Source organism: Anastrepha ludens, chromosome 2 (assembly GCF_028408465.1).
Source record: "Anastrepha ludens isolate Willacy chromosome 2, idAnaLude1.1, whole genome shotgun sequence".
NCBI classification, from domain to species: domain Eukaryota; kingdom Metazoa; phylum Arthropoda; class Insecta; order Diptera; family Tephritidae; genus Anastrepha; species Anastrepha ludens.
In genome coordinates, this window is record NC_071498.1 from 97,688,148 (window position 1) to 97,715,740 (window position 27,593).

The following is a 27,593-nucleotide window of genomic DNA, read 5'->3' on the forward strand; positions in this document are numbered from 1 at the left end:
AGCATGTTTTTAAAATAATGTTTTGATACTTCAGAAAACAGGATTGTCCAGACTTTTTGTAAAGAGCTTTATTCCATTTTAGAGGTAATATGTCTTATATATTTAAAATATTAAGTAATATCATTCACTAATTTTCATTAAAAATTCTAGTTTAAATATGATTAAAGATTTATGATAATATAAAATATTTATATGTAATATTCTATTTTTTTATATTTATAAATGTGTAGTTCTTTGATGTTCGGGCTTCAAAAGTGGCATATTTTTCATATGTATATTTCGAAAATATAGTTTACTGAAAGCAAATAATAAAATTTTTAGATTAAGATATAAATAAGTACGAAGTTATAGTGGAGAATACGTTGGGACTAAACTCTGGGAATGGTTTAAAAATATAAATTTAAACAAAGCGCGAATTTCGAAAAATTTTGTATAACTGATTGGCTTCACTCAGGCACATGTTGTTCTATGCTATGTATGTATGTATATACAACGGTAACATCCTCTTCTAAAATCAAATATAAGGTTGTAATACGATAATTATTTATTTTTTTTATTTATAATTTCGCTGAAAAAATTACGATTTTTTATTTTTTCGCAATTATTTTGTGTTTGTGCCTTGTACAGACTAAAGCTACACTACTCAATTTCATTACTTGGTTGCACATGACTTTCACCATCCTTCTAATATACATCCGTTCAAAACCATGAACTTCAACTTCACAACAGTTAAAAATTATGCAATATTTAGCTAAATATATTTTTTTTTACAGTTATGCTACTAAAAAATCACTAGACACTAGACTATATCCTTAAATATTTCTAACCACATACAATTATGTGCGTGTATGTGGGAATCAGCAGTTTAGCTGCTCTTTGTATTACCCGCAAACGTGATCGAAGCGCGTGATGTGCTGCAACATAGTGAAGTTGACGCCCGCATCGGTTACCTCGACAGCGAAATCCATCAGTGATAATAACGCCAGTGATAAAGCCCACACTTCATTCACAATTCGCAGCTTCATTGGTTCGTCGCATATTCATATGCCCACACCCAAACACTTACTTTTCATTCAGATTCATACGCGAATGTGAATATGCGAAACGTTTTGGTTTGCTGTTAGCTCGCTCGGCCATACTCGTTTGTTCCCTTCGTAACGTATACGCACTGTGCGCCTGCATTTTGCATTGCTGCTGACGTAGCTGCTGGCATCACTTTTAAATATGCCGCGTACTGTTACGTCAGCTGTTAACCTGTTGCTTGTGCTGTTATTTAAGCTGTTTACCATTGTTGATGGCGAACACCTTTAATATGTTTAATATGAATATTCTCGTATGTGTTGTTCGTAGCGTATATTGACAGTCGAGTTTCCTGCTGTTGCTGTTGTTGTGCGCTGCTGCTGCTGTTACTTCTAATACGTGCCGTTTATACTTTGATGGCGGCGAATTCTACTACATACTTTTCAGATTTTCCTATAAAAGCCGATGCTTATTCCTATTCGTCCACAACGTTTCCAAAGGTGAATTTTAAAAGTATAACGGTTGCTTCAGTAGTGAGTGGAAAAAGCTAAAAACCGTGAACACGGAAAAATAAAAAATAAGCAAGTGCAATTTCATTGTGAAAAATAAAAATGTTTAACTGAAAGTGATATATTTTGTTTTCATTAATTCGTAAATAAAATTTAGATTGGAAAATGTGGCGCACAACCGTTTTTGCAATTCTTTATATTGGTTTAGTTTTTTCGCCGGATGTTAAAGGTAAATTAATATACAAACAAATGTTTAGCGTTTCACCAGAATGATAAAACCAGATGAAATTCAGCAAAGTTAGGAGTTTCAGTCCTTTATGGAAAAAAGTGAAGAAATCTGCAGCTCTAGAATAATCAAACAATATGGGGATTGTGAGAAAGTTTTCTTGGTGACACCTTCGGATAAATTTCCTTAGTTGACTTATTTAGTAACAATAGTATCAAAATGGGAAAATTTCAGAAAAAATTTAGGAAGTATAATTTTGAATTACGAAGCAACAGCAAACAATGCATAAACTATTATATTGAGCGTTCAATATGAAATATTCAATCAGTTTGTGCCGAAATAAGATAATATAATGTTCTTCTTATTTTTGATTTTAGTTATTAGTCCCCAATCAGTTATATGTTTTTTAAATTTTGATGCCTTTTTTTTGGCAGAAAATATTATGTAATATAGTAAAGTACGTGGTTTTTGGGTATGAAGGATTGATTTATGCTCGATGTTTAGATTGCTCAAAACCATCCGATACAGCAACGTAGCAATTTTCGATTTAAATCCAACTGTTGTGACAACGTGCCAGTTGAGGTCCTTGGATCAATTGTTTTATATTTTTCCAAAGCAACTTCTGGTGGACGAAATGGGCGCTCATTAAAATGTGGAAAACACAACAACCAATGTAATTGTATTCTACATCATCTACAGCACTGTGAAATCCAAAAAAATACAAGGTTCTGCCATTGGATTCTGGTAGGGCAGGCACAAAATACATATAAATGTTTCGGAAACGTACGTCGGAAGTGTACGTCTACATTTTATTTTCGAGAGAGTTAAGAACTCTTTTGCACGTTCTAACTCATCAATAGAATTTTTTTGTCTCTAACGAAATTAACCATTAAACACATTTACCGTTTTAACTTATTTCAGGCGTCTAGGTTGAATTTTGATGATCTTTGGTATTTTAGGAGACTTATTGTAGAATTTTATGAAAAATCTCTTATATCGCACTCATAATGAACAAAAAGGGTCGAACTGGTAAATAAAACAGTAATTTAAAACGCTATTCAAAATAAAAAATGGGCGCAGGTTTCAAATTCCTCAATACTCAACCTATTAAAAATTGGTTTTTCGATCCTGAGTCCCTATTTTGGAGGCCAATTAAAAATTCAGAATATGTGGATTTTTTTACTTGACTAAACCTGAGAAAAAGTATATTCAAAAAATGTTTCTTCTCACGCAGTGCAATATTTGTAGTGAACAGAATGAAAGAGCGGGTGAGTGTACAAAGAAAGGCTCTGAGCTTGACCTTCAGCGAGTGGTAGAGGGCATAAGCATTCCCCTAAACGAACTGTACATTTGGATTGACTTGAGCCTAATTGCGGAAACCCATAGAAGGTGGTCTCTGACTACTAACTTCAGGGTCTCCAAAGCGCACTGGCCAAAAATTAATCTTAAAGGATAAAATGTCTATTTTAGATCCACTACCAGTGTCCTCACACGTGTTATAACGGGTCTCTCTACTATTGGCACCCTAGCCAGTACAATGGGTGTACCTCACAATGACTTCTGCAGGAGTTGGGGAGATGAAGAAGAAATTGAGTCGGTACAAAGCTTCCTCTGTGAGTGACCTGCACTTTAAAGAAGCCGTTCCAAATATCTTGGCGATTATTTCTATGAAGAAGGAAATTTGCAAAATGTTTTAATAAATTTACTAGTTACCTTCTTAAAAAGATCTAAGTGGCTTAAGCAACTTAGTTAGGAGGTGGAAATCAAATTCAGGTTTAACAATGGGGCTTAGGGGTACCGAGTGTCTAGTCTTAACAAGCAGCCTGCCTAACCTGACCTACATTAACCTACTGAATAGAATTCCTCACTTTTTGTACCTAGAATCCACATAAATTAATTTTATGGAAAAAAATACAAAAAAAAAAAAAATAATAAAAAAAGTTTATTGAGGATTAATAATTATAATTAAAATAAAGATGAAGGCAATTCCAGCAGCACTTACATCTGTATGTACTTATATAGCACACATCGATATAAAGGGTATTTCAAAGACCTTGAAATAAAACATGTAAAAATTTAATTTCTGCCAGCCTTCAAAATTTTTTTTAAATACAAATGGCATCATGATCAAAAAACTCCACAAGGAGTAGTCTAGTGGAGTTAGATCGTATGATTTAGGTAGCTAATTTATGTTACCATTACGCGAAATTAATCGACCACCGAGAAACTTAGATCGCAATAATTCAATGCTTTCGCATATTGTGTGACTTGTGGCTCTATTCTGTTAAAAATAAAGTTCGTTATAACTATTCCTTCAAGCTCAGGCACAAATCTAGCAATGTCCATTGACAGTAACAGCTCTTTCATTTTCATCTTCGAAGAAAACGGGCTAATTATTCCACCAGCCAAAAAAACCCAATCAAACAGTAAATTTTAGTGGATATAATGACTTTTTTGAAATTACTCGAGGGTTTTTTCTCCCCAGATATGGCATTATTGTTGGTTGGCGAGTCCATCCAGTGTGAAATGGATTCACACTCCATCCCTCATTACTAAAGATTCACGAAATTTCAGATTTTTCGTTTCTTGTGATAATTGAATTTGATAAGGATACAAATGCAAATCCTTATGTAAAATTCGCCAAACACTCGATTCATGAATGTCTAATTGTTGAGAGTGTGGAGATATCGGTATTGAAGACTGTCCAGCAACACTTTGCGCTACAGCAGTAATATTCTCATTCTGCCATATTCTATTTTTGGGTCTACCAGTCCTTTGTTTATCCTCGACAGAACCAGTTTCTTGAAATTTGTTCACCAACCTTTAAATTATCGACTCATTCGAACGATTATTTCCACAAAAAAGAAAATCGCGAATTTTACAATATATTGTTCTTAAATATCGACCATGTTGATCTAGCTATTTGACAAATATCAATGCTGACATAAAAAAGGTACCGTCTAGGAATTATTCACTACTGTCATCTATATGCGCCTTTTGAAAGGCACTTTACTATTATTGAACTGCCAATGATTATCACTGCTTTTTGAATTCCAAAAAAAAAAAATGTGTGAATTAAAAACACAAGATAAATTTTTTTCTTTACAGTATTACTTACTTAATATCCAGAATATTAATTTTATATTACATTATTTTGGCTTTACAAAATTTTGACCCGAAGGAGTTTAAGTTGTTTATAATTTGTATCACATTCGTCAAATAACACTGTCCAACAATTTGAGCGTCATTGCCTGGGGGCAATCATTCCGCCTCATATGGATTAAATACCTAGGCGTATATACCAAAATCTTAAAATCGATTTGTATTCTTTGGTCAAAAATCGTTGATATGGCCATTTTAAATTAGCAATGTTTCTGATAAGTGTTTTTAGAAAAAATTAAAAAATAGAGTTAAAATACATATCGAAGCGAAACATGGTGCTAGGAATTATATGGTAAAATTTTACTACGAATAATTTTGTAGAACATTTTTACCCATTAGCTCGCTCTCGAAAAGGTCGTTTTGGCCCCTTTTTTTAAAGTCGAAGAAAAATAGCATTTTCAGGGACGATAGAGGGTTAAAATGTTCTAGAAAATTATTTGCCATAAAATTTCACTAGAGGTCCCCTCAGACAAAACCTTTAAACAAAGAATTTTTAAGCCACAGAAAATTAATATATGCAACAACCAGCCTTTTTCTCACTTTCTCTTTCTTTTTACCAGCTCTTCTTGCGCCTCCAAAAACGCGGTTACACGGTGTAATAAACTGTTAAAATTGGCAATATTATTAACTAAAATATGTATTCCAACCAAATCATTTATTATTGCTCTGGTAGCGCAATAAATTACTGCACGCTGTAATTAAATACCCAATTTCTTCACTCCATTCACTCCACCTAAGCGTCATGCATTTGTACATCACATTTGTTTATTGATTCATTGCAAAATTTGCCTAACCATACAGGGCGCTCTCCAGTTTGGTACATCATTCATGCAAATAAATTTTCATAATATTCAACATGATCATACATTATATTTGATTACCAGAAGTTGCACTTTCAGTACTAAATGCTTACATGAATAATTTTTTTCCTTGTTAATTTACAATCAGGATAAGGTTGTTCTATTTAAAAACCCACTATTGGTACCTACCTACGAGTATTGGTGGTAACTGGCACAATTCCCAAAACACATCATACATATATATATATATATATATAATACATCTAATCAGTTATGAAAAAAAAGACTGAATGACAGACTGGAAAACAAAATTAAATAATATTAGCAGGGTATGTACAATAACACATACATATCTATGTATGTCTGTATGTATATAAATGCTTGCAATTACACAAAGAGTCAGGTTGGGTCTGATGCATTGACATGACGTCGAAGTAAAATCGACTAACGTCCGGTGTGCAACACTTATTTTGCTTCTAACTGGTTTTTGTTGTATTGACACAAATGTGTTGCTTGGAGTTCCTACCGCCATATAACTGGCATGCCAAAACAACACTACCTTACACACATTACCACACACCATCACACATTACAAATACGAGTATATGAATAGTTTTAATTGCTGTCGTAAATTAATCCCTTCTGGAAAACAACCACCACTATCATCTACAAGTAATAAAAAAAATTCATTTAGAAAAAAATTTGTGTACTATGTATGTGAACTGCTCAAGGTGTACCATTGCTAGTAATATATATTAAGCGTTTGAGACAACTACTGCGCCACAGAACCGGCGGAATTCACGGCTGGTTGCATACTCACGCCTACGCAATGGGGAAAAACGTGAAAAACGCACACAATCCTACACATCGGCATAGCTGGAACAACCTATGCGATATGTTATGATTGCTTTTCTTTGGTTCGCTTGTTTTCCACGCTTATTGTTGAATGCAGATCAAAGCGCTGGCGCATTTTTGGACATCAAGCGGGTCATAAAAGACAGCTGCGTTTTACTATCTACGCCAATTCAGATTATGCACATACCAACATTGCAGATTAGTGGCGATTTGTATATGTATTTTCACTCTTGTCCTCAGGTGAGTGTACTTTGTGTGTGGCGGCGCAAAAGTTGAAGGTTCGACTTCTTTCACGGACATGAAATACATAGCGAGTGTTTTTCTACCACAGCTAGAAGCAGCATTCAACTGTAAGTCTATCCATTTATAGGTCAGTTAGAAGCAGGGCCGTAGAGAGCATATCCGGGCCCCGGGGGAAAATTGCAAATGCGGGCCCTTTCCAATGATGTATAATTCATATAAATACGTATAATCTCGAGTCCGGGCTCCTCTGAAAGAAGATATACATACCTAATACAGCAGCGAGATCAGACTTCTTCTCCGATTGCGTGCATCACAAAACCAGTTTTTATTCCGTAATTTGTGATTGGTATTTGATATTTTTGATCTCGCGCGCAATTGAGCATTGAGCGCGCACTAGCGTATTATTTTCTTCACATAACGGTTGTAAGTAAGGGAACCGAAATAGATATATACAGGGTGAACGATATGAAGTGTTACCAACTTCATACTGCTTGTTTCTGTAAAACAGCTGATGACATCAACGTCAAAATTGTTCTAATGACAGTTCAATATATTGTTTATAAGCCATCAAAAGCATTCGCGTATCAGTTTTGTTGAATTTTTTTTCCTGTAATGGAATTCAAACGTAATAGTGCGAATGCGTTATATTTGGCTGGAAAATCACAACCACCATTGTTCGTGAGCTCAGTCACCTCAAAGCGAATAAAATGTTTGTGTATCGCAATATAAAACGTTACAATGATACTGGTAGCATTGCAAAACGCTATGGAGGTGGACCAAAAAAAACCGCAACAACGCCAGAAATGGTTCGGAAAGTGAAGGGTCGACTTGAACGAAATCCATGTCGAAGTGGAAGAAAAAAGGCCAAAGAACTGAAAATATCGAAATACCGAAAGCTCTTACGAGAATTTGAGCCTACGTATGGCCACTCGAAGCAATTTCCCCTCGCAAGTAATGGTTTGGGCCGCAGTGATCGCTGATGGACGCTCTCCAATCGTTTTTATCGAGCCTAGTGTCAAAGTGAATGCGACTTATTATCGGGAAAATGTTTTAGAAGCTGCCTTAGAGCCGTGGACACGCAAACATTTCGGTCGTAGACCATGGACGTTCCAACAGGACTCGGCACCGTCTCATAAAGCTTGTATGAACCAAGAATGGTTAAAAAATCATGTTCCACACTTCATTTCGTCCACACAATGGCTTTCGAATTCACTAGACGCAAATCCGATGGACTATTCCATCTGGTCCATTTTGGAGAGCAAGGTGAGGACTAAAAAATATGCCAGTATGGATGCGCTGAAAAAAGCGATTATACGAGAATGGGCCAAAATACCTTAAGATCACATTCGTGCAGCATGCAAATCATTTTTTGACCGTTTGAAGGCTATAGTCAAGGCAAAAGGTGGTCATGTCGAGCTAAAGTGAATATATGATAAAATTGTAATCAGTTTTGAACAATTTTGTCTTTGAAATCAATAAAAACTAATTTCACACAAATCACTTCATATCGTTCACCCTGTAAATACTAAACTACTCAGAACGATGAGAGGAGTCGGCTTAGTCATTTCTGCCCTTCGTATGTACGGAAACTCGATCAAAAGTTAATATCTTTAATGAAGTTTAGTATGCATATTTCACCTTGACCATGTCCAACTGCAATATATCGGTAGTTTCTAAAACAGAAAAGAAGAACGTGGTATCTCTATTATAAATAAAACGAAATTGATACAAATGATGTACCCAGGAAAAGAAATACAACGCAGGTAAAATTTTTGAAAAACGGCTAGTGCTAAAGAACTTGAGAGTAAAACTAATTAGCTTTTATTTTGAAGAAAATTTAATGAAACTTCAGGAATTTTTTACACAACTTATTATACATTTATTAATTCATTCAATAGAATTTCTAAAATTTAACCCGGATCGGGAATCGATTGCATGCTCCTTATCCATACTAAGAATAATTATGCAATCAGAGAAAAAATTATGTTATGAAGATGCTTATTGGATTTACGATTAACTTTACCTAATACATAGTAATCCAAGGGAATAAAATCTGTGGAGTTAGTCCGCTATAAGTTCGATGTTATTTGGTCAATGAAAATTTCAGCCATCCAATATTGTGTCGCCATCGCTGTGTGTGAAGGGGAACAGTCCTTCTGAAAGATATATGGGCTGTCACCGCGAAGACTATCAATCCAGGATGCCACTATTGCCTCTAGAACCTCGATATATGCGGCAGAGATCATTCGAAATCCTAGAGTAAAGAACTGTGAATGCATGACATATCCTGTACCTAAAACCATAACAGTGGCTGGGAACCTCGTACGCATGGCAACATGAACCGGCTTAATCAAAATTTATTTCGTCAGAAAGAAGCCATAAGATGCCAGGTGCATCATAGTGTTTAATTTTGTTTAGAATGCGTATTGATTGGATAACACGATATTCCCGTGTTTGCTCCGACATAAACTATCTTCTGGACATAACGTAAGATTTATACTGGAAATCTTCATAGACAACTTGACGGATAAGACCCTTGAAAACATTAAGCTCGTTCGCGAGGGCTCTCATTGATTTTGAAAGGCCCTCGCCAATAATCGCTTACACTTATTGAATAAATTCTGCAGACCGGACAGTGTCAGAGCGATCCCTCTGTTTTTTGTGTTTGCCAACAGATTTTGCATCGCTGCATGATGTTTCCAATTCTTGGCGAACCTTATGAATGAATGAACGGGCGCACAAATTAGAGATTTCTAAATCGGTGTGATTTGAACCTCTAGCGAAGTCCTTTTATTTTTTGAGTTAAGTTGTAGTCCTCCATGCCTTATCTGAAAAAGAGCAAAAAGAAAAATAATGGTTTCGGGAAGTTACAGCCACATAACCACATGCCCTCAAATACCATATGCACCCTGTACATTCATCTCGATAATAACTTAATTAAACTTACCTTGGCACATGTATTGCTCCCCATCTCATTTAAATCTGATCTAATCATTATTGAGGTCGGAGAAAAACCACGCCCATTTTTTATATCTTATGACTGAATTTCCGTCTGTCCGTCTGATGCCACAGGCTATAACTCTCATTGACTACGAGTTTGTTAGATTCCAAAAATTTACAGTAAGCCCAAATGAAATTTTACTAAAATGTGCGCGGGTATATTAAGTTTCGGTCTGACCGAATGCAGCCTCCTTACTAGTATGGGATCAAAAATGCTCAATAACATACATAACCGTATATCAGTATTATTTTCATTATCAGGTCTGCTACTTCCAAAAATCGAGGTAGCCAATATACAGCCGTTACTCACTCTACTTTTGTGGGAGGAATAAGTTAATTATGTTGGCGAAAATACACGATCATAGACGTAAGCAATCAGCGAATTCACATCTCAACACGCCTAGTGATTTGAGAACTAGAATGTCAGCCTTGAAGCCCCACGAATAATTTCTTTTCAACAAGTGCTACTTTGGACCTACGTGGTCCAATTAAAAAGTAAAAAATAAAAAATAAAAACTATACTTTATAAGTATTTTTTATCATGCCCTATCAAAAGGACGATGACAGGATCCAATGAGACAGCGCTTAGGGTGTTCGTGGAAAAGAATCTACAGAAAATTTATTGAACAGTGAGCTGTATGCGTTTTACGGCGACGTAATCATGATGTAGCGAGCAATTAGTCAGCGGCTGGGCGCCAGCCTAAACTAGATATGCTATGCGGCACCGGCCGAACAGCCAACAAAGGGAGTAAAAGCCAATTATTATTATTCTTATATGTGAAGCAGATGGACGGGCGGCAATAAAAATGTATTCACTGTGAACGTTATTACTTTAGCATTGTCTTAGTTATTAGAGCTTACACTGTCATACGGGAATTAAAATTTTCAAGGAGTTGCCCAAACATTATCGCATTGAGTTCAAAAATCTCGATCCGAATGTTATATTATATTTCAGCTCTGGAATCGCTGTAGGCTTAGTCACATAGATTTTACTTTCAAACACTCCCAAAGTTGTAGTCTATTGAAGTTAGATCGCATGATCTAGATGGCCATTTTATGTCACCATTACGTGAAATTAGTCGACCGGGAAACTCAGATCGCAATAATACAATGTTTTCCTCATGTTGTATGACTTGTGGATCCATCCTGTTGAAAATTAAGATCGCCAAGCAATACATTTTAGTGGATGTAATGATTTTCGAAGGTTTTGTTCTCCACACATGCAAGCAATTTGTGTGAAATGAGATTCATCAGTAAAGATAATTTTGCTTAAAAACCAGAATCATGTTCAAAGAACCAATTCAAGAAATAATTGCGTTGCTAATAATCTGTTGGCTTCAATTGTTAATTCAATTTTGTAAGGATGTCAATGCAAATGTAAAATCGCCAAACAGTCAATCCATGAATGTCTAATTGTTGAAAACGTCGATATATCGATGTTGAGCAACACTTTGCGCTACAGCAGCAATATTTTCATTCTGCCATATTATATTTTTTGGTCTACCAGTCCTTTGTCTATCAAATTTAAATTGTCGACTCATTTGGACGATTATTTCTACCAAAAAATTACAAATTTTGCGATTTGTTGTTGTTAAATTGATTCATAATAAGTTTCAATTAGTTTAACGCGTTGTTCTATAGTTAAAATTGTACATCTCATTATTTGACAAATTTCAATATTGGCATAAAAAAGTACCGTCTGGGAATTATTCGTTATTGACATATAGGCATCATATTTAGGCGTCCCCGACCCTTCATATATGGGAAGTGTCGCGTCCTATACAAAGATTTGTATCCTCAAGTTCGTTTTCGATATTAATTTTATCTAATTTTTCTTTACATTGAAATGAAATATAAAATGTTTTGAAAATTTAAAAATCATCGTGGTTATTAACTATTTTCATGTGCAAGTATTTTGCAAAATAAAATAACGGCAACAGAAGGCAAGACATACAGAAAGTTTCTGCTTTCGTGAAAGTTAGCAAAAAGGAACAAACAAAACAAAAAAAGCTTTCTTATGAAATGGAAACACTATACTTGAAGTGGGCAAAAGAAAACAATTTCTGGCTAAATCGGACTTTAATTATTCTTTCGTTCACTTTGACTGTTCTTAAATACAGGGCTAATTGGACAAATATTTATCATATTTTCTAAAGGGACTGATATGAGCAAGCAAATGCATTGGTATTATTATTACTGCATAGTCCGGAGTAGGGAAATGCAAACATTTTTCCTCAGTTTTGTCATATCGCGGTTAAGAAACTGTTGGTAAAACTGAAAGAGATTTTCATCGGCGATATCGGAGGGCTGATAAATCGGATATGTGCCAGTTTTTGGCAGAGTTTATATTATCAAACAAGTCACATTGGAAATAGCGCTTTAAATTATGACAGTCAAGGGTTAGTAGAGTAATTAAATAAATTTTCTAAGTTAAAGCAAATGCGAAAACATAAACTCTATGCACATTCCCTTTAAAAACTTTACTAAATCTCATAGCACATAATAATAAAGCTCTTTATTTAGCCTCGTGAGATATTTTATATAGAACTCGAGATACGAGCACCATTAAAATCTCAAAAACTTAATTGCTTTTCAGAGTATCGTCAAACAACAGTTAACTAATTCTAGTTGGCTATTAAATGTCAATGTGAGCTTAATGAGCTATATTAAAGGAATAGGTGCGTACATACACTTAAGTGCACATATGTGTGACCATTGCGCTTACCCTGCGGTCAATTGAACTGGCATAGAACTGGTGTCTTAGGGAATGGTATTGTTTTAATGCAATTTTATACGACAAAGTCTTACAAAGCGGAACTTTTCCATATGCACGACGCGTTCTAAACTGGTTACATTTCGAGCAGCCTAGTTAGTGCTTTAAATTTCTCCGGAAAAATACTTTAACTTAACTCGACTTAACATAACTTACTTTACTTGACATAACTTAACTTAACTCAACTTAACGTAACTTAAAGGGTAGAATATTGGCGTAACATTAAAAAGGTTTCGGCTTATAAACTTGAAAAAGTGGAAAATTCTAATTTTATTACATACGAAACTGCCAAAATTATGCTAAGGGCTTGAATACCAAAACTGCAAACTTTATTTTATCACTGGCTAGGAACGAGTACAAAATATTGGTTGGAGTACTGACGGGACACTGTCAGACGGGACGAATCCAGAACGATGCGTGTAACACATGCAACAAAGTGAATGTTAGGGGTACTTTGAAATACCAACTTTGCCACTACCCTGGTCTTTGTAGAACTCGATAAATCTGTCCATGATCAACATATTTTTCATCCTTGAAGGATATTGCTAATAAAAGGCTGAACGACTTGTTAAAACTCGCGAAGACGTGCATTAAGAATTACGTAAAAATGATATCTTCTACTCCAGATACATAGCACTGACAACACAACGGTCCCTAGGGGTCTAAATGAGATTTTTTTACAGATCAGATAGCACAACCTAACCTAACCTAGATTTAAAATATTTTCTAAAATTACATAATTCTAAATTCTTAAGCTCAAAACTTGGAATTTTTTTATTTTATCACAATTAGAATAGTTTGTTTAAATAAATTCACAAAATTTTGATATATTTAAGAAATATATATAGAAAAACAGCTACACAAAATTTATATATTGTATATTTTTTTAACTTTAAAAAGCAAATCATCCTGACCACCGGATTGGAGCAAGCAACTGCAGCAAAAGCCGCGGTCAACTCTTTAAGCAAGTATCCAACTCTCCATCCGTTTTGCACTTGTATGCACGAAATGTTTAATACGGCACTAGCTGTTTAGGAGACTGTCGCCATTTTTTACTGCAGAGTACGTATATACCTACATGCATACCCACACACATATGTGAGCAGTGCCAGGCATATCGGTTGGCAATAAGTTGAGCACATCTTTCAAGTACGTGTTACGCTAAGCATAGAATTAAACGATTGACATGTGCGTACACACACAATGATTTATGGTTAATGACGCCGATAAGTAGGCATTCGCCGAGGAAGATAACAGATCCCTTTCAACCCTCAGTTACATGACAGCAACAAGTTTCGATTTTTTTTTTTTGCACATTGATAGCAGAATAAATGTACGTGCACTTGTTGCCAAGAGGCCGGCCTCCAAGGCGGGCGATTATGTAAAAAGTGCTGCCGAAACACATGCCACCCGCATACCTCATCGCAATCTTTAGGAAGTAACCTTTACTTGAGCGAAACATTGATTTGGGTTGTTAATGACATAACCCTCAGACATTAGCAAACTCTGAAAGTATGCTTCGAGAGAGCGCGATGGGTTATTACAGAATAAAAAAATATATTTATGAAACGAATAGAAAACGAGTAAATATCCCAATTAAATGAAGCAGTAAGCTAAATTAAGGTGCTCTGGCAGAGGATGCTTTTAGATTGTGATAGGGGTTGATAGACTGTTTCGCCTTTGTGGCATTGTTGGCACTGCCAGAATGAGTAAAAAAAACAATATGCGAGTAATTTTGCTTGCATTTAATATTCTTCAAAAGTTATGCTTAAGAACCGGTTCATGTTTTCATGTAAATACAAAACAAAAAAATGCCGGACGCCTCAAAAAACAAAATATTTCAAATTTTTATATTTACATTTTATTTTGGTAAGCTCATATAACATACATGTACAAAAAATTAATTTTTTCGAGGTTTGTTTTAATTCATTTGCTAACTCATGGAATTCACAACACTGACTGATTGGTAAAATTCTAACCATACAAAGGCACCCAAAAATATTTTCATACTAACTATTTAAAGTGAGATTTTTTCGGGTGGTCTGCTTCATTGTTTTCACCTACAGGCACAATGAGTAGATAAAATATATTATATTTATAGTTTTCCGTTTGAATACGACTAAGTAATACATGGAAATCGTCTCATTAATAAAATAGTTCATGTTTTTGTGAAAACTTAAGGGGTTAGGGGTAGTCAGAGGCCCGAAAAATAATGATTTTCAATAATTTTTTTTGCTAGTCAATTGCTTTATTTTACAAAAATAAAAACATAGCACTAATGCGTCTTTAGCAAAATTAAAATAAACAATTAATAATTGTAAAAGTTATCGCTGTTTGTGTGGAGCCCGTTTCTCCAGATGCCCCTCTCGATGATCATCACAAGTCCTTGGAGATTTATCTTAAATCAATCGGACAAGAGAAATTAATTTTATTAATAGTGCCTGATAGAAAATTTTTTTCGAAATTAACAATATAGCGGCCTCAGGAAATATTTTTCAGATTTTCGAGAAAAAAACAGACAATTAATTGTTTCAAAAATCTAAATTTTTGAAAAAAAATCCTTCAACCAGGCACGAGTTTTTTATGTTTTTCAAAAGCAGTATACATTTTATTGAAATCTACCAAACGGTTTTTAAGTTATAGTGATCACCAGTTCAAAAATCATAGTTTTGAGAAAAACTCATTTAAAGTTTTGCACCGAGCGCCGAAGCGCCCTATATAAATAGGTAAAATAATCTTTAGGGCATAGGGGATATATTCTTCTGCCCCACATTGAGCCCTAAGAAACACATCGATGAACCCATCTATTGTATGGTACGTATAAGAATGAAATCTACCGCTCCTAGTCTGTCTTAGTCAAAAGTATGTGCCATTGGAAGTTACAACTTTACTCCATCTTTCAGGCAGCAGATTCCTCTGAAGAAAAATATGAGTTCTTTTGGCGTGATCCATTCATTGAGCCAGTTTTCGATGCTTTCGTAGGTAGTGAACCGCTATCCAATAAGACCTGACTGCATTGATCGAAACAGATGGTAATCCGAAGGTGCAATGTCTGGGGAATACGGCATGTAGGGGAAGATTTCCGAATTTAGTCCCTCTAAATATTTCTGGATCGATTTAGCAACGTGTGACCTGGCGTTGTCATGCAGCAAAATCAGTTTGTCATGTCTCTCGTCCCATTCCGGCCGCTTTTCTTTGAGAACTCGATTCAAATGCATTAGCTGCAGTCGATAACGATCGCCAGTGATGGTTTAAGGAGTTCATAACAGATGACACCCTTCCGATCCCAACAGATGCACAACATAACCTTTGAAGCATGATTATTTTTTTCGCTGTCGATGGATCTGGTTCACCTGGCAGGCTTCAACATTTTCGGCACTTAGAGTTATCACAATAGATCCGTTTTTCATCGCCAGTGACGATGCGATGCAGAAAACCTTTTTTTTTCTGCCGTTCAAGAAGCATCTCACACGTCACCAAACGTCTCTCGTTATTCTTTCCTTCAATTGATGTGGCACCCAGTTACCTGCTTTCTGGACCATTCCCATAGCGTGCAAACATTTACCGACAGTTGATCTGTCAACATCCAACTCTTTAGACATAGGTTTCAACATGCGTCCTCATCTAATAATTATTGTAGTTGAGTATCTTCGAATTTTTGTCGGTGCCCCTTCGCGATCTTTATCACTCACGTCAAAATTGCTACATTGAGGGCGTCGAAACCCCTCTTTACAAGTTGTATTTGATGGAGCGTGATTACCGTAAAAATTGATCAATATAATATATGATATGCTGTTTTTTCGGTACGAACATTTTTGACGTTAGATAAAAAACATATACCCCTTCAAATCACCGGTATATTACTAGAGCGAACACAAAAATAGTATCATACATTTCTATGTATTTAATTTAATAAGCCTCGAGCAACAGAGCCTTAAGCAAATAGTTAAAAATATAACCAAGTAGTGATTGAGTACACGTTCTGGAACTGTTCTTGCCTTTATTATTACAGTAGTTATTTAAGAAGTTGCAAAAAATTTGCAACCTCAAATCAAAATCACAAAAAAACAACGCTCGCTTTGTTGCAAATTCATACAAATTCTTCTGGCTTAGCCTGCATTAGCGCATCAGTGGCATAAGGCCACAGCTGCATTAGCATCTATGCAGTTCATATCAACGCCCATTATTTATGTCTGTTGAGTAAGAAAAAATTTCATGATAAAGCGCGTGGCCGAAGCGAGGCGTAACATAAAAAGATTACTTTGCGCACAGACTGGCAAATGCAGTCATTCCAAGAGATTTTGTGCACTTTTTATTTTTATTGTCAAAAGTGAAGGTGGGGGATGCAGTAATTTGTAAGATGAGATAACGTGTTAGCTGGTGAAAAAATTATCACCTTCGACGTAAATGGTTTTTTGTAAATACTTTTGAGTTGACGTGGACTAAAATTAAGCTCGTAGTTTTGCATACGTTTTCTAAGGAAAAAATAACATCGTAATAGGAAGAAATGAAAATACACAGGTAAGTTCACATTGTATTTCGCAATACTCGCGGGGTTGTTGAGGTAGCCTGCGCACTTGCAGATGCTCCAAAGTACCAATGTTCAAACACATGTAGGTGCATAACGGGTGCTTTTTTACACGCATAGAACTTTCGATGCGGACATCTGTCAATTTAATTTTCTAAGGAAACATTTTTGAAATTTCTGTTGAAATTTTACAAAGCCCCTCACACTGTTTACGGTATATGCACTGCTGGCTGAGTGACTTTTTGAGTAAGAATATTGACGAATATTAATCTCGACTAATCTCCATGGGTTGATGAGTGACCAGTATTCGGTAGATCCTAGGTTCGAATCTCCAGGCATGAAATATCAAAAAAGTGAAAAAGTTTCATCTAATAGCGGACGCTCCTCGTCAGGCAATGGCAAACTTCCGCATTTTTTGGTATATTTTCATCAATGTTCCCAAGGAGTTCTTCCTTTGGTGCATTTTGCAGGTCAAAGTCGTATTTAATTCATCTTTCCAAATCATCATTGATAAGAGTTACAGACAAAGAATTCGTGATAGATATTTTGGTCGCCGACATCAGTACCTATCATTTAAGGATTAAATGATCAAGGAAGGCAGTGCAGCTTGTCATACAGCGCGTTAAATTATCACTTTTTGGTACGAACTTTTAGTCATCTAATTCTAAGAAAGTCACCAGTCTATGCTGACAAACCAAGCGACAAATTATTAGTAGGTACAAAACTGCGCCGAGCGAATGATTTTCATAAAAAGTAGTTACGAAGAAATTAGAAAAAACTTGTTGTCTATCATTTGGTGTTTCATAGCCGTGATTTCGAACCTGAACACTTCCCAATGGTAGTCACGCACCCACGCATTCGGCTACAACAAAACTAATAAAAAATATAGACAATTTTTTTGTTTTTAGGTTTTGTTTGAGAGAAAAAGTACTATATGCACCTCTTAAAAGACACCCTTTACATATTCATGTTGTATATATGTACATATGTACGCTCTCAGCTGGCAACATGCATTATGTGTGCGATCATAAGCCATGACAAATAACTCTCCATGGAAGTACCTGTAGTTTGGTTAGCATTCAACGTATTGTTAATATATCTACACAGACTCACACAACTCATTCACACTTAGCCGCATTCATTTCAAAAAGATTTACTAACACATGTGCTCACCTTCCCAAACGCTCGTATGAGTGCAGGAATGTTTTTCTTTTTTAACGTACCATTTCTGTATTCACATTTCCTTACGTAGTTTTGCGCATTATTACTGTTGTTGTGTGCCATTGATGTTAGTTAATCTAAGGTTATAGAGCTTTTACGCTAATAGTAGCAGTATATCATTTACGAAATTATGGAGTTGAGTTTGTGGGACACAAATCAGGGCTTGCAGTAAATGTTGGCGGCTATGGTAGGCTAAAGGACTAAGATCATAAGCCGAAAATTAAAAGCCTAATGGCCTTAAGTCAGAGTATTTTCGAAGAATTATACTATTATAAAGCAGTAAGGTATGGTTTGTGGTGGAAGGACTGGAAAAGTTATATTGGTGTCTTTCTAATGAGAATAAGATACATGTGCACTTCCGCTTATATTATTGCAGTATATACACCTTTTGGTTTTTTTTGTGTTGGAATTTCATTTACATTTCCTGAATTTTTTTTTTTAACAAAAAACAAGAACCTTTCTCATTCTATTTCTTAAATCCATTCCTAACCATTGATAGAATTATGAAATAATAATAGGGCGTACACGAGAAAACCATATAGTACTCCCAGAGCGCACATCCCTCTAACCCAATGTTAGTATGTTATTATGCTAGCTAAAATTCAGGTGGTCCAATACTTCTACTTCCGCTATCTCCGCCAGATTAGTGGCTTGCACATAGCGTGGCTACAAATGCTATTGCATTTGACTGCAGTAAGTTGATTCCACCTCTATTTTGTGTTGACAACTTTTGCAGAGGAAAATTGTGTTTTGCCATAATCGGATGATGCAGTAGCACACTACCCAGTTATAACGCAGGCTATGGTTATGATATATTCGTCAATTTTTCAATCTCAAAACGCTAGTTTTACGAGTATAGAGCTCTCTTCTTCGCTGATTTGCGTTTCCGAGTCATATTATTCAGCATAGTCTCCCTGAACATCAATACACTTGTTCCAACGAGACTCCCATTTATGAATTCCATCCTTAAAGTGAATATCTGAAGGGCTGCAAAATATGCTTATGACCTAATCATTTGATGAAAAACGCTTTCCACGCATGATTTTTTTTAAGTCTGGAAACAGACGGAAGTTGCTAAGGGCCAAACCTGGTGAATACGATGAATGCACCAACAATCCGAACATTAATTCATGGATTTTAACCATTGCCAAAATGCTCTTGTGACAATGTGCATAGTCCTGATGAAAAATAATTTTTTTCTTTTACAAACTGGGTTCTTTTTTACGATTTTTTTGGTTTTTAGTTCGTCTAAAAATTTACAATCATATTCAGAATTTATTGTTTTACCAATTTGAGAGATTCCTTTCACCTCCCAAAAACCTGTTGCTAACATCTTTTTGGCTAATTTCTGGACACGAACTCGCTTCGGAGCCGAAGAACCAGGTTCACACCACTCTTTAGACTCTTGTTTTGATTAGGGGTCATAGTAATAGACCCAAGTCTCGTGATGAATCGACGCACAAAATCAACTCTACCCTTTGGAAACGCTCTAAATGTTGCTGAGAAAGTCGCGTTTGAATGTGTTTTTGTTCCATTGTGCACACAGCTTTCTGAAACCCAATACTTCAGTCGAAATATTGTTTACCAAGCAGATTCCTAGGGGTTCTACTAAATCTCTTTGAGTCACACGACGATTTTCCAATATGTTATTCTGAATTTATTCCACGATTTCTGATGTTGTTGCTGTTTTAGGACATCTTTAATGCTCGTCGTCATCAAGGCTTGTATGACCCCGTTTAAATTCAGCAATCGATCTTTCTACTGTATTAACTGATGGCAAAAAATCCTTATACACTTCCACCATTCGTTTATAAATTTCCTTTGCTTTTAAACCTCCCAAAAATAAAAATTCAATCACTGGACCATACTTGATTTTTTCCATTGTAGAAAATACGTCGATACTAAATGGCTTGTAATCAAAGATGAATTGGCAGATTGAAATGAAACATCACATACGTTCATATGAAGAGTGTGCCAAAATAACAAACAGAATTAGGCTACTAGCAACATCCTCTCTTATCGAACCTCAAAACTTATTGGCCAACTTAGTAATAACCCGGGAACTCAGCAGATAGTGACATTAAGATAGCGCATTGAGTTCAAGGAATCACATTTCTTCACACTTCTTCACTATTCTTGCTCCCCTTGAAAAAAGAATTCTACAGGTTTTATTATTTATAATAGTATTATATAAGTAGTTTTGCAATTAAAATTGATTGGAATTATATAGCACAAATTTCGATATTGAGTAGGTCACGTTTTAACCTTGTTAAACACACGAGCCTACAAGTTAAGTAGATAACTATAAACAATCTTGATCGCCAGTTGGCTTTCTATACTTTCATATAGGTACATAAGTAATTATGCCAACATGTCCAGAACCAAGCTATTCGGTTTAGTTAATTTGAAGGGAACGAAGGCTCTATCTTTGTGAGATATTTTTTCTTGGAGCCTACTGATATCTGAGGGTTAGCAAACTGCCTCTGCATCAGCATCTCCAGGGATCCTTTGCTAAAACCGTGTATAATTCGCTTGGCCTAATAATAATACCTAGTACCGCACCGCATCTAAAAAATATTTTTCAAAGGCTTTCATTTTTAGTTCATAAGACTTTTTTACCTTTTAAAGCTGGTCTTGTAATCAATCAATAACTAATATTCAATAACTGATTTCAATAAAAATATTTTTATTCCACCCTTAACTGAGCGGTTAGATCTGAAAAATATGAAAAACCGCCATTGTATGGTGCTAACTAATATACTATAAATAAAAATATACATAAGTTTAAAATATGATTTACTAAGCAATATAGAAAAATATAAAAATGCTTAAAAGAAGTAAACAATTTTTTTTTGGAAAAAATTACTCAAATTTCCATTTAAAATACAAGGTAGCACATAACACTGCCCTGCAAATTTCAATTTTTCTGATGCGAATAAGATGTGACCTAGTGTTCCCGAAGGGAATTTTCGCGCTGAGCACGAATCCGAGTTCAAAAATTTTCCATCTCGTCAGGTTTTCAAAAAAAGGGGGTTGAAACCCCTAAAAATAGCGTATTTGGCCATTTTTCAAAAATTGTGGAGCAGAACCCTGACGTGCTACGATCTTCGTTATTGCCAGTAATTGAAGGTTGAACTTTGCTCTTTCAAATAAGCCCAAACCCAAATTGTTCGCATGCACCCTTAGAGTAGGGGGTGTATAATAGAATTTTTTTGTAAAAAAGTTTATCGAAAACCAAAGTTGGATTGTTAATTTTGCACCAACTTGTATTTTGGAAAGTATGATATATTGTAAACATTGCTCGACCGGCTGTAGGTATTTGTCAGAGAACAGAAATGTCAAAATTCTGTTTTTTGTATACTTGTAAGTTTACAGATACTCGTATCACAATATCCCAAAAGCACCCTTCATATCGACTAGATACATACTTATGTATGTATATTCATGCGTACCTAAATTATTTGTACTCATTGAGTTAAAAATTGTTCGTAACCGCTACATAGTTTGTTTGGAAGTTTCTAAACATTTAAAAAAGGTGAAAGTCAAGATTAACTCACAGCGGAAAGCGATGGCTTTGAAAGCTGCGGGACATAAGAAAGAAATGTGCATATATGTATGTACATAAATCACAGAGGATGTTCGAAATAAAATAATGAAAAATATAGTTGAAGGCGTATCCCTATACGAGCTTTAAATGTGAAAGCATTTATTAAACAAAAGTCTGCACAACTCATTTATTCAAAATATTGTCCATCGATAACTACTCTGTTCGTCTATCTTATAGCAAATAAAATAAGTTTTTCAATGAAAAATGTTGACCTTGATATATTGAACAACCTGGGTACTGTAAACAGGCCTTGGAATAATTGGTTCACTATTTGCAGAGACGAATGACGAAAGAAACAAAAAAACACGTTGTACAGTAAAATCTTACAACTTTCTCTTTGCGCGTTCAATGATCTCAACCTTTGAAAATATGAAAGAAAAAGGTAATATAATACAAGTAGCACATAAACTCTATAAAAAAGTTTTTGTATTACAGACCCGACATTATAAAATTACCGAATTGGCAAAGTAAAAAATGTCCGGTACTGGACATACATTTTATATTAGTTGTTGTACTTTTTCTTTAAAACACGTAAAATTGCGAATGCCTAAATTTAGTAATCAGTCAAGACCAAAATAACTTATTGGGCTTAAAAATGCATCAACGTTTTTAATACCATAGCATAATAAGCTGTACATACTTCTACATAATAAAATTTGAGTGTTCTTCTTTGCGCATCTTACAAAAAAAAATTTACTCCATTTCGCTCTCAAATTTGGTGTGGTCCATTTCATTGATATGTTTATTTATCAACCCCCACCAAATCTTCCCCAATCTATATATAAACAAAACCTTTTGGCATATTTATTAAAAAGTCTCTACATTTCTGTCTGACAGCTGACACTGTGATGACAGCTAAGACATAACGAGAACATAAAACATTGTTATAAATACCCTGTATTTGTTTTAGCCGAAGTGAAAGAAAGCAAAGCAGCTTGAATGTTGTGGCAAAAGTGCAACAAGTTTGCGGCAAATTGTTATTTATGGGTTCTGATATTTTCTATGATGTGCTTAGTTGTTGTACTTTTAAAATAGAGCTTGTAGCAATATAGGTTTGAATTGAATTTGACGCCTTAATAAGTGGCAGCGGAAGCAAAGACTTAACAGACTTTAAACTTTTAAATACTTTTATTTTATGTTTTTCTCTTTTGATGCTCCTGTAGGTTCCTGTTTGGAGTATGGACATTCATGTTGGGGTGGTGAGTGCTGAAAGAATGTACTTGTATTTTTGTATTTCCGCTATTTAGATTTGAAACATCTTTATTGAAACAGCTCATGGTAAACGTTCTAGTGGCCAAGTAGTTGGTGGTAATAAAGTTCAGCGCGAATCTGGATCGAGAAATTTACGCAACAACCAATTAAATGTGTTAGGTGAAGATAACGCAAATCGAATTGTGGCGAACAAGGTAAGTAGGTATAAGTATGTACGTAGGTATGTAAAGTATTTCGACTCAAAAGCTTAAGAGTATATTAAACTCATATGTATGTGCGTGTATGTGTGTGTGTTTTTTATGAAAAAAATAAAAAACATCAAACACCTTCCAATAACTAGAGTACGGAAGTGAAACTGGTTGTACTTACAAAGCGTATTATGAGTTTTGCCACAGCCTATGATCCAAAGAGAACAAGAGAGAGGAGGATAAATGCAGGCTTGAAGAGCTCGAATCTGTGACGATTCAGTTCAAATTTCGTTATACATTCCATAATAACACATAGGCTGAAAAGTGTAAGGCTGAAAGGCGTAACAAAGGAAATACGTTTTTTAGCTCTGCGAATAGCCAGTAATCGCTCAGAGCCAAATCTGGCGAATACGGTGGATGTGGGAGCAATACGAATTTCAATTCTTATAGTTTTGTCATTGTTTGGACGCACAAGTTGTTGTTTTTGTCAACAATGACCAAACGCCGCACCCACTTTGAACAAAGCTTTCCCATAGTCAAATGCTCATGCAAAATAAAAGCCACGCGACTTCACTTTTCGACCATTCACAGCGGATTTTTTTTATGTTTCTTGTGTTACCGCCTCATTTTGACGTCCACTTCGTTGTGCAACATCAGTGTCGCTACGGCCACGTTTAAAGTCAGCAAACCATCGTTTTATTGTTGTTTCTGATGGATTGGAGTCTCCATAACACTTTTCAAGTCATTGATTCGGTTGAACGGTATTTTTCCCCTTCAAAAAGCAGTGTAAAATAAAAAACACGAAATTCTTTTTGTTCCATTATTTTGAAAATAAAAAAATAGAGTTACTCTTAGCACAATAAAATTGGAATGAAATTTTAACAGTTGTATTTTTAAAGTTAGTACTAAATGAAAAGGAGGCGAATGCGATAAAATTAGTGCTATCTATGTATTAGGCCTGGGAATTTTCAGTCCATGCGTCAGTTTCAAGCAGACTCCGAATGGCAGATATTTTTATGAGGAGCTTTTTCATGGCAGAAACACTCTCGGAGGTTTGCCATTGCCTGCCGAGGGGCGATCGCTATTAGAAAAATGTTTTTCTTAATTTTGGTGTTTCACCGAGATTCGAACCGACGTTCTCTCTGTGAATTCCGAATGGTAGTCACGCACCAACCCATTCGGCTACGGCGGCCGTCTATAGGGTGATTAATTTTAAACCATATGTTGCGTTGTATATTTGTATATTCGGTAATGTACAATATCTTTTTGGTACAGTTCAATGAAAAGATTCCTCTAACTTCTATTGCAAAGATTAGGCTTCCTCAGGACTTACTTTTCATACTGGTCATTCTTTTATGTAACTATTATTTATTATTATTGAACATTTTAAATTAGCACATTTTAGCAGGGCTCGCAGAAGTACCGGTAAAATGTGTTCGAAACTCAAGGAGAATATCTTTATGTTGCGAAAATCTCTCGGAACTGTTCAAATTTCAGTACTGTTTAATTATAGTGTATCAAGAATTTGTTTGACCAATTTCAAAGTTTTAAAGAAAGTAAAAATAATTACATTAAAACTGACGATCTTATGTACGTTCAAGAATTAGTTTGATTTAATTACAATATTATATATTAGATAAACTCAAATTCGAATAATTGTATGTAAATATGCGAGGTGTTTTCAAAAAATAAGGTGAAGGTTTCAAATTTCGCGGGCTACGTACATTCGACTTTCGATTATTATTTTTTTATGTTGGTACTCTCGTATCGAAGATATGTTCATGGTTATAGCAATATAGCAAGTTTAGTTTGTTTGTGAGAGGCATAAATAAGACAAGTGTTTTACGTGTTATCGAAAAAAAGGTGTTTTCTGCTATCGAAAAAATGGATCAAAGAAGTTGCATCAAATTTTAAGTAAAAAATGGAACTAAGTGATCAAAAACACTTGAAACTCTGAGTCAAAAAAATATTTACAAGTGGCACAAGGTCGAGAAGGTCGAGAAGGTGTGAATGACGCCGCTCGCTCTAGACGCCCCAGCACATCAGCAACCGGCGAAAATGTTGAAAAAGTGAAAAAATTGTTATGGAGAATCGACGAATCACAATTAGTGAAGTTGCTGAGGATGTTGGCATATCGGTTGGTTCATGCCATGCAATCATTTTGGAAATTTTGGGCATGAAGCGTGTGGCAGCAAAGCTCGTTGGCTGAATTTCAACCAAAAACAACATCGCATGAGCATCGCTAAGGAATTGTTGAATGACGTCAATGATGATCCAGATTTGCTTAAAAGGGTCATAACTGGTGACGAATCATGGGTATATGGTTATGACATCAAAACCAAAGCCCAATCGTCCCAAAAGAAGAGTCAGGAAGAGCCGAGAGTCGATAGCAGAACAGCGATGAGCACGCAAAACACTTGTCTTATTTATGCCTCTCACAAACAAACTAAACATACTACAAGTATACTGCTAAAACTGTGAACATATCTTCGAGATGAGTGCACCAACATAAAAATATAATAATCGTAGCTTGCGAAATTTGAAAGTTTGCCTTATTTTTTGAGCACACCTCGTATATTATAGATTTTCCAAAAAAGTTTTCGAATAAGCGCGCTTCACGGCATCAACTTATTCGTATGGACCTGAAAATGTAACAATAAATTCTAGCGTCAAATTGTACGATCGTGGTGATCAATTCAGGTTCCGCCCTCAAGAGATAATCATCCCCTCAATCGTTCATAATAAAGTTGTATTATTTTTACGTCTCGCTCAATCATGTGACATGTCTTAGTTATTTAGTAGTATTGGTTAATACAAGCAACAGATTTCACAAACATCGTCAAAATGTCGGCTATGCTCACACCGATTGTCAGCAACAACCCGCCTCTTTACAAAACCCTGTATATCAGTATACATGTAAATCTTTTATCAGGTGTTTGGCAGAGCTTCTCCGCCAATTTGTTATGCGCATCGCTAAGGTGTTCTACAAATGGAGAGACTTACAATGGTATCAATGGTATTACCCCTCCATTCACGTGAGAAATTTTTTCAAGGAAAAATTCGTTCGGTGGCTTGCCATTGCGTGGCAACCGCTATTAGAAGATATATTTTCTATAATTCTGATATTTTTAATGGTATCTATAGTATCTATCTAAATAGTCACTTACAAATTATATTCACCCATCAAAACGTTCATTGTTTCCTCTTTGATTTCCTTTTCTACGCAGTTCGATTTCGATGAGGCGCTCACTTCAGCTGAAACTTCACCAAACAGAGTCTTTAGCGCAGAGGACTTTTCAGCCGATTCGAATGATTCTACAAAAACTCGCAATTACATGGGACAACAGCGTCTAAAATTCTCCACACACTTAGGCCAGAGTGAGAGCAATCACTTACCGATTGACAATAACAATCGGGTGAGCAATATTGATGATTCGCGGGAAGAACACCAACAACAACTACAAACGCGGCAACTACAACAGCAACGGAAGTATCCTCGACATATTGAACGCTGGCGGAAGTTGCCCATATTTGGATTTCGACACACTTTCGGTAACTCACAATTGGCGTTGACAGATGCAGCACCGCTGGAGTTACCAACACGAAATGCCGAAAATGAGTTAATTCAACAATTTGGCCAGCTAGCGGGGGGCGGCAGAGTAGATGATGCCGGCGTTTACTATGATTTTCAATAGAGTTGCAGAAAACTATGAAATGAAAAGTTAGGGTGGGATATGGCATTGGCGGAGTAAATGATTGACGACTATCCAGATAATTGGCAAAAATACGAATTATAGGAGGACAACAAAGTTAATTAAAAAAGGATATTCTTCGAAACAAGCGCATATATTCATATGTATAAGTACATAAATGCATATATGTCTTTGTTTTGATTGCACATGAAACTGAATAAATAATGTGAAATACTAAAATATTAAAATTACTTTCAAAGGCTCTGAATGTAAACATTTTATTATAAGAAAAATATATTCGTGTACTTTAGTGTTGCTTTAGCTAAGATTAAACGAAATATTGTTGAGAATTTTTTCCCAAAAATCGATTAATTGTATTTTGTCGTATGTATATAAAGTATTTGTAAATTCCCGCCTATATTATGATCAGGTTACAATCGCCATAAAATTTAAAATAAATTAACAACCCATCTACATATATTATTATAAGTAATATTGATGCAATGGGCTGGATGCATCAGTATTATTAACGATTCAAAATTGAATGAATTAAATAA

At 35.4% G+C, this 27,593-nt stretch overlaps 1 protein-coding gene across 1 annotated transcript; it reads left to right on the plus strand.

Moving 5' to 3' along the window:
- The first annotated feature begins 1,526 nt into the window (after positions 1 to 1,526).
- On the plus strand, positions 1,527 to 27,593 carry LOC128858683 (neuropeptide CCHamide-1). The gene is made up of 4 exons (XM_054095149.1): positions 1,527 to 1,758; positions 23,108 to 23,143; positions 23,217 to 23,350; positions 26,572 to 27,593. Exons 1-4 carry the CDS (start codon positions 1,695 to 1,697, stop codon positions 27,037 to 27,039), a joined length of 702 nt encoding a protein of 233 aa, XP_053951124.1. The 5' UTR covers positions 1,527 to 1,694; the 3' UTR covers positions 27,040 to 27,593.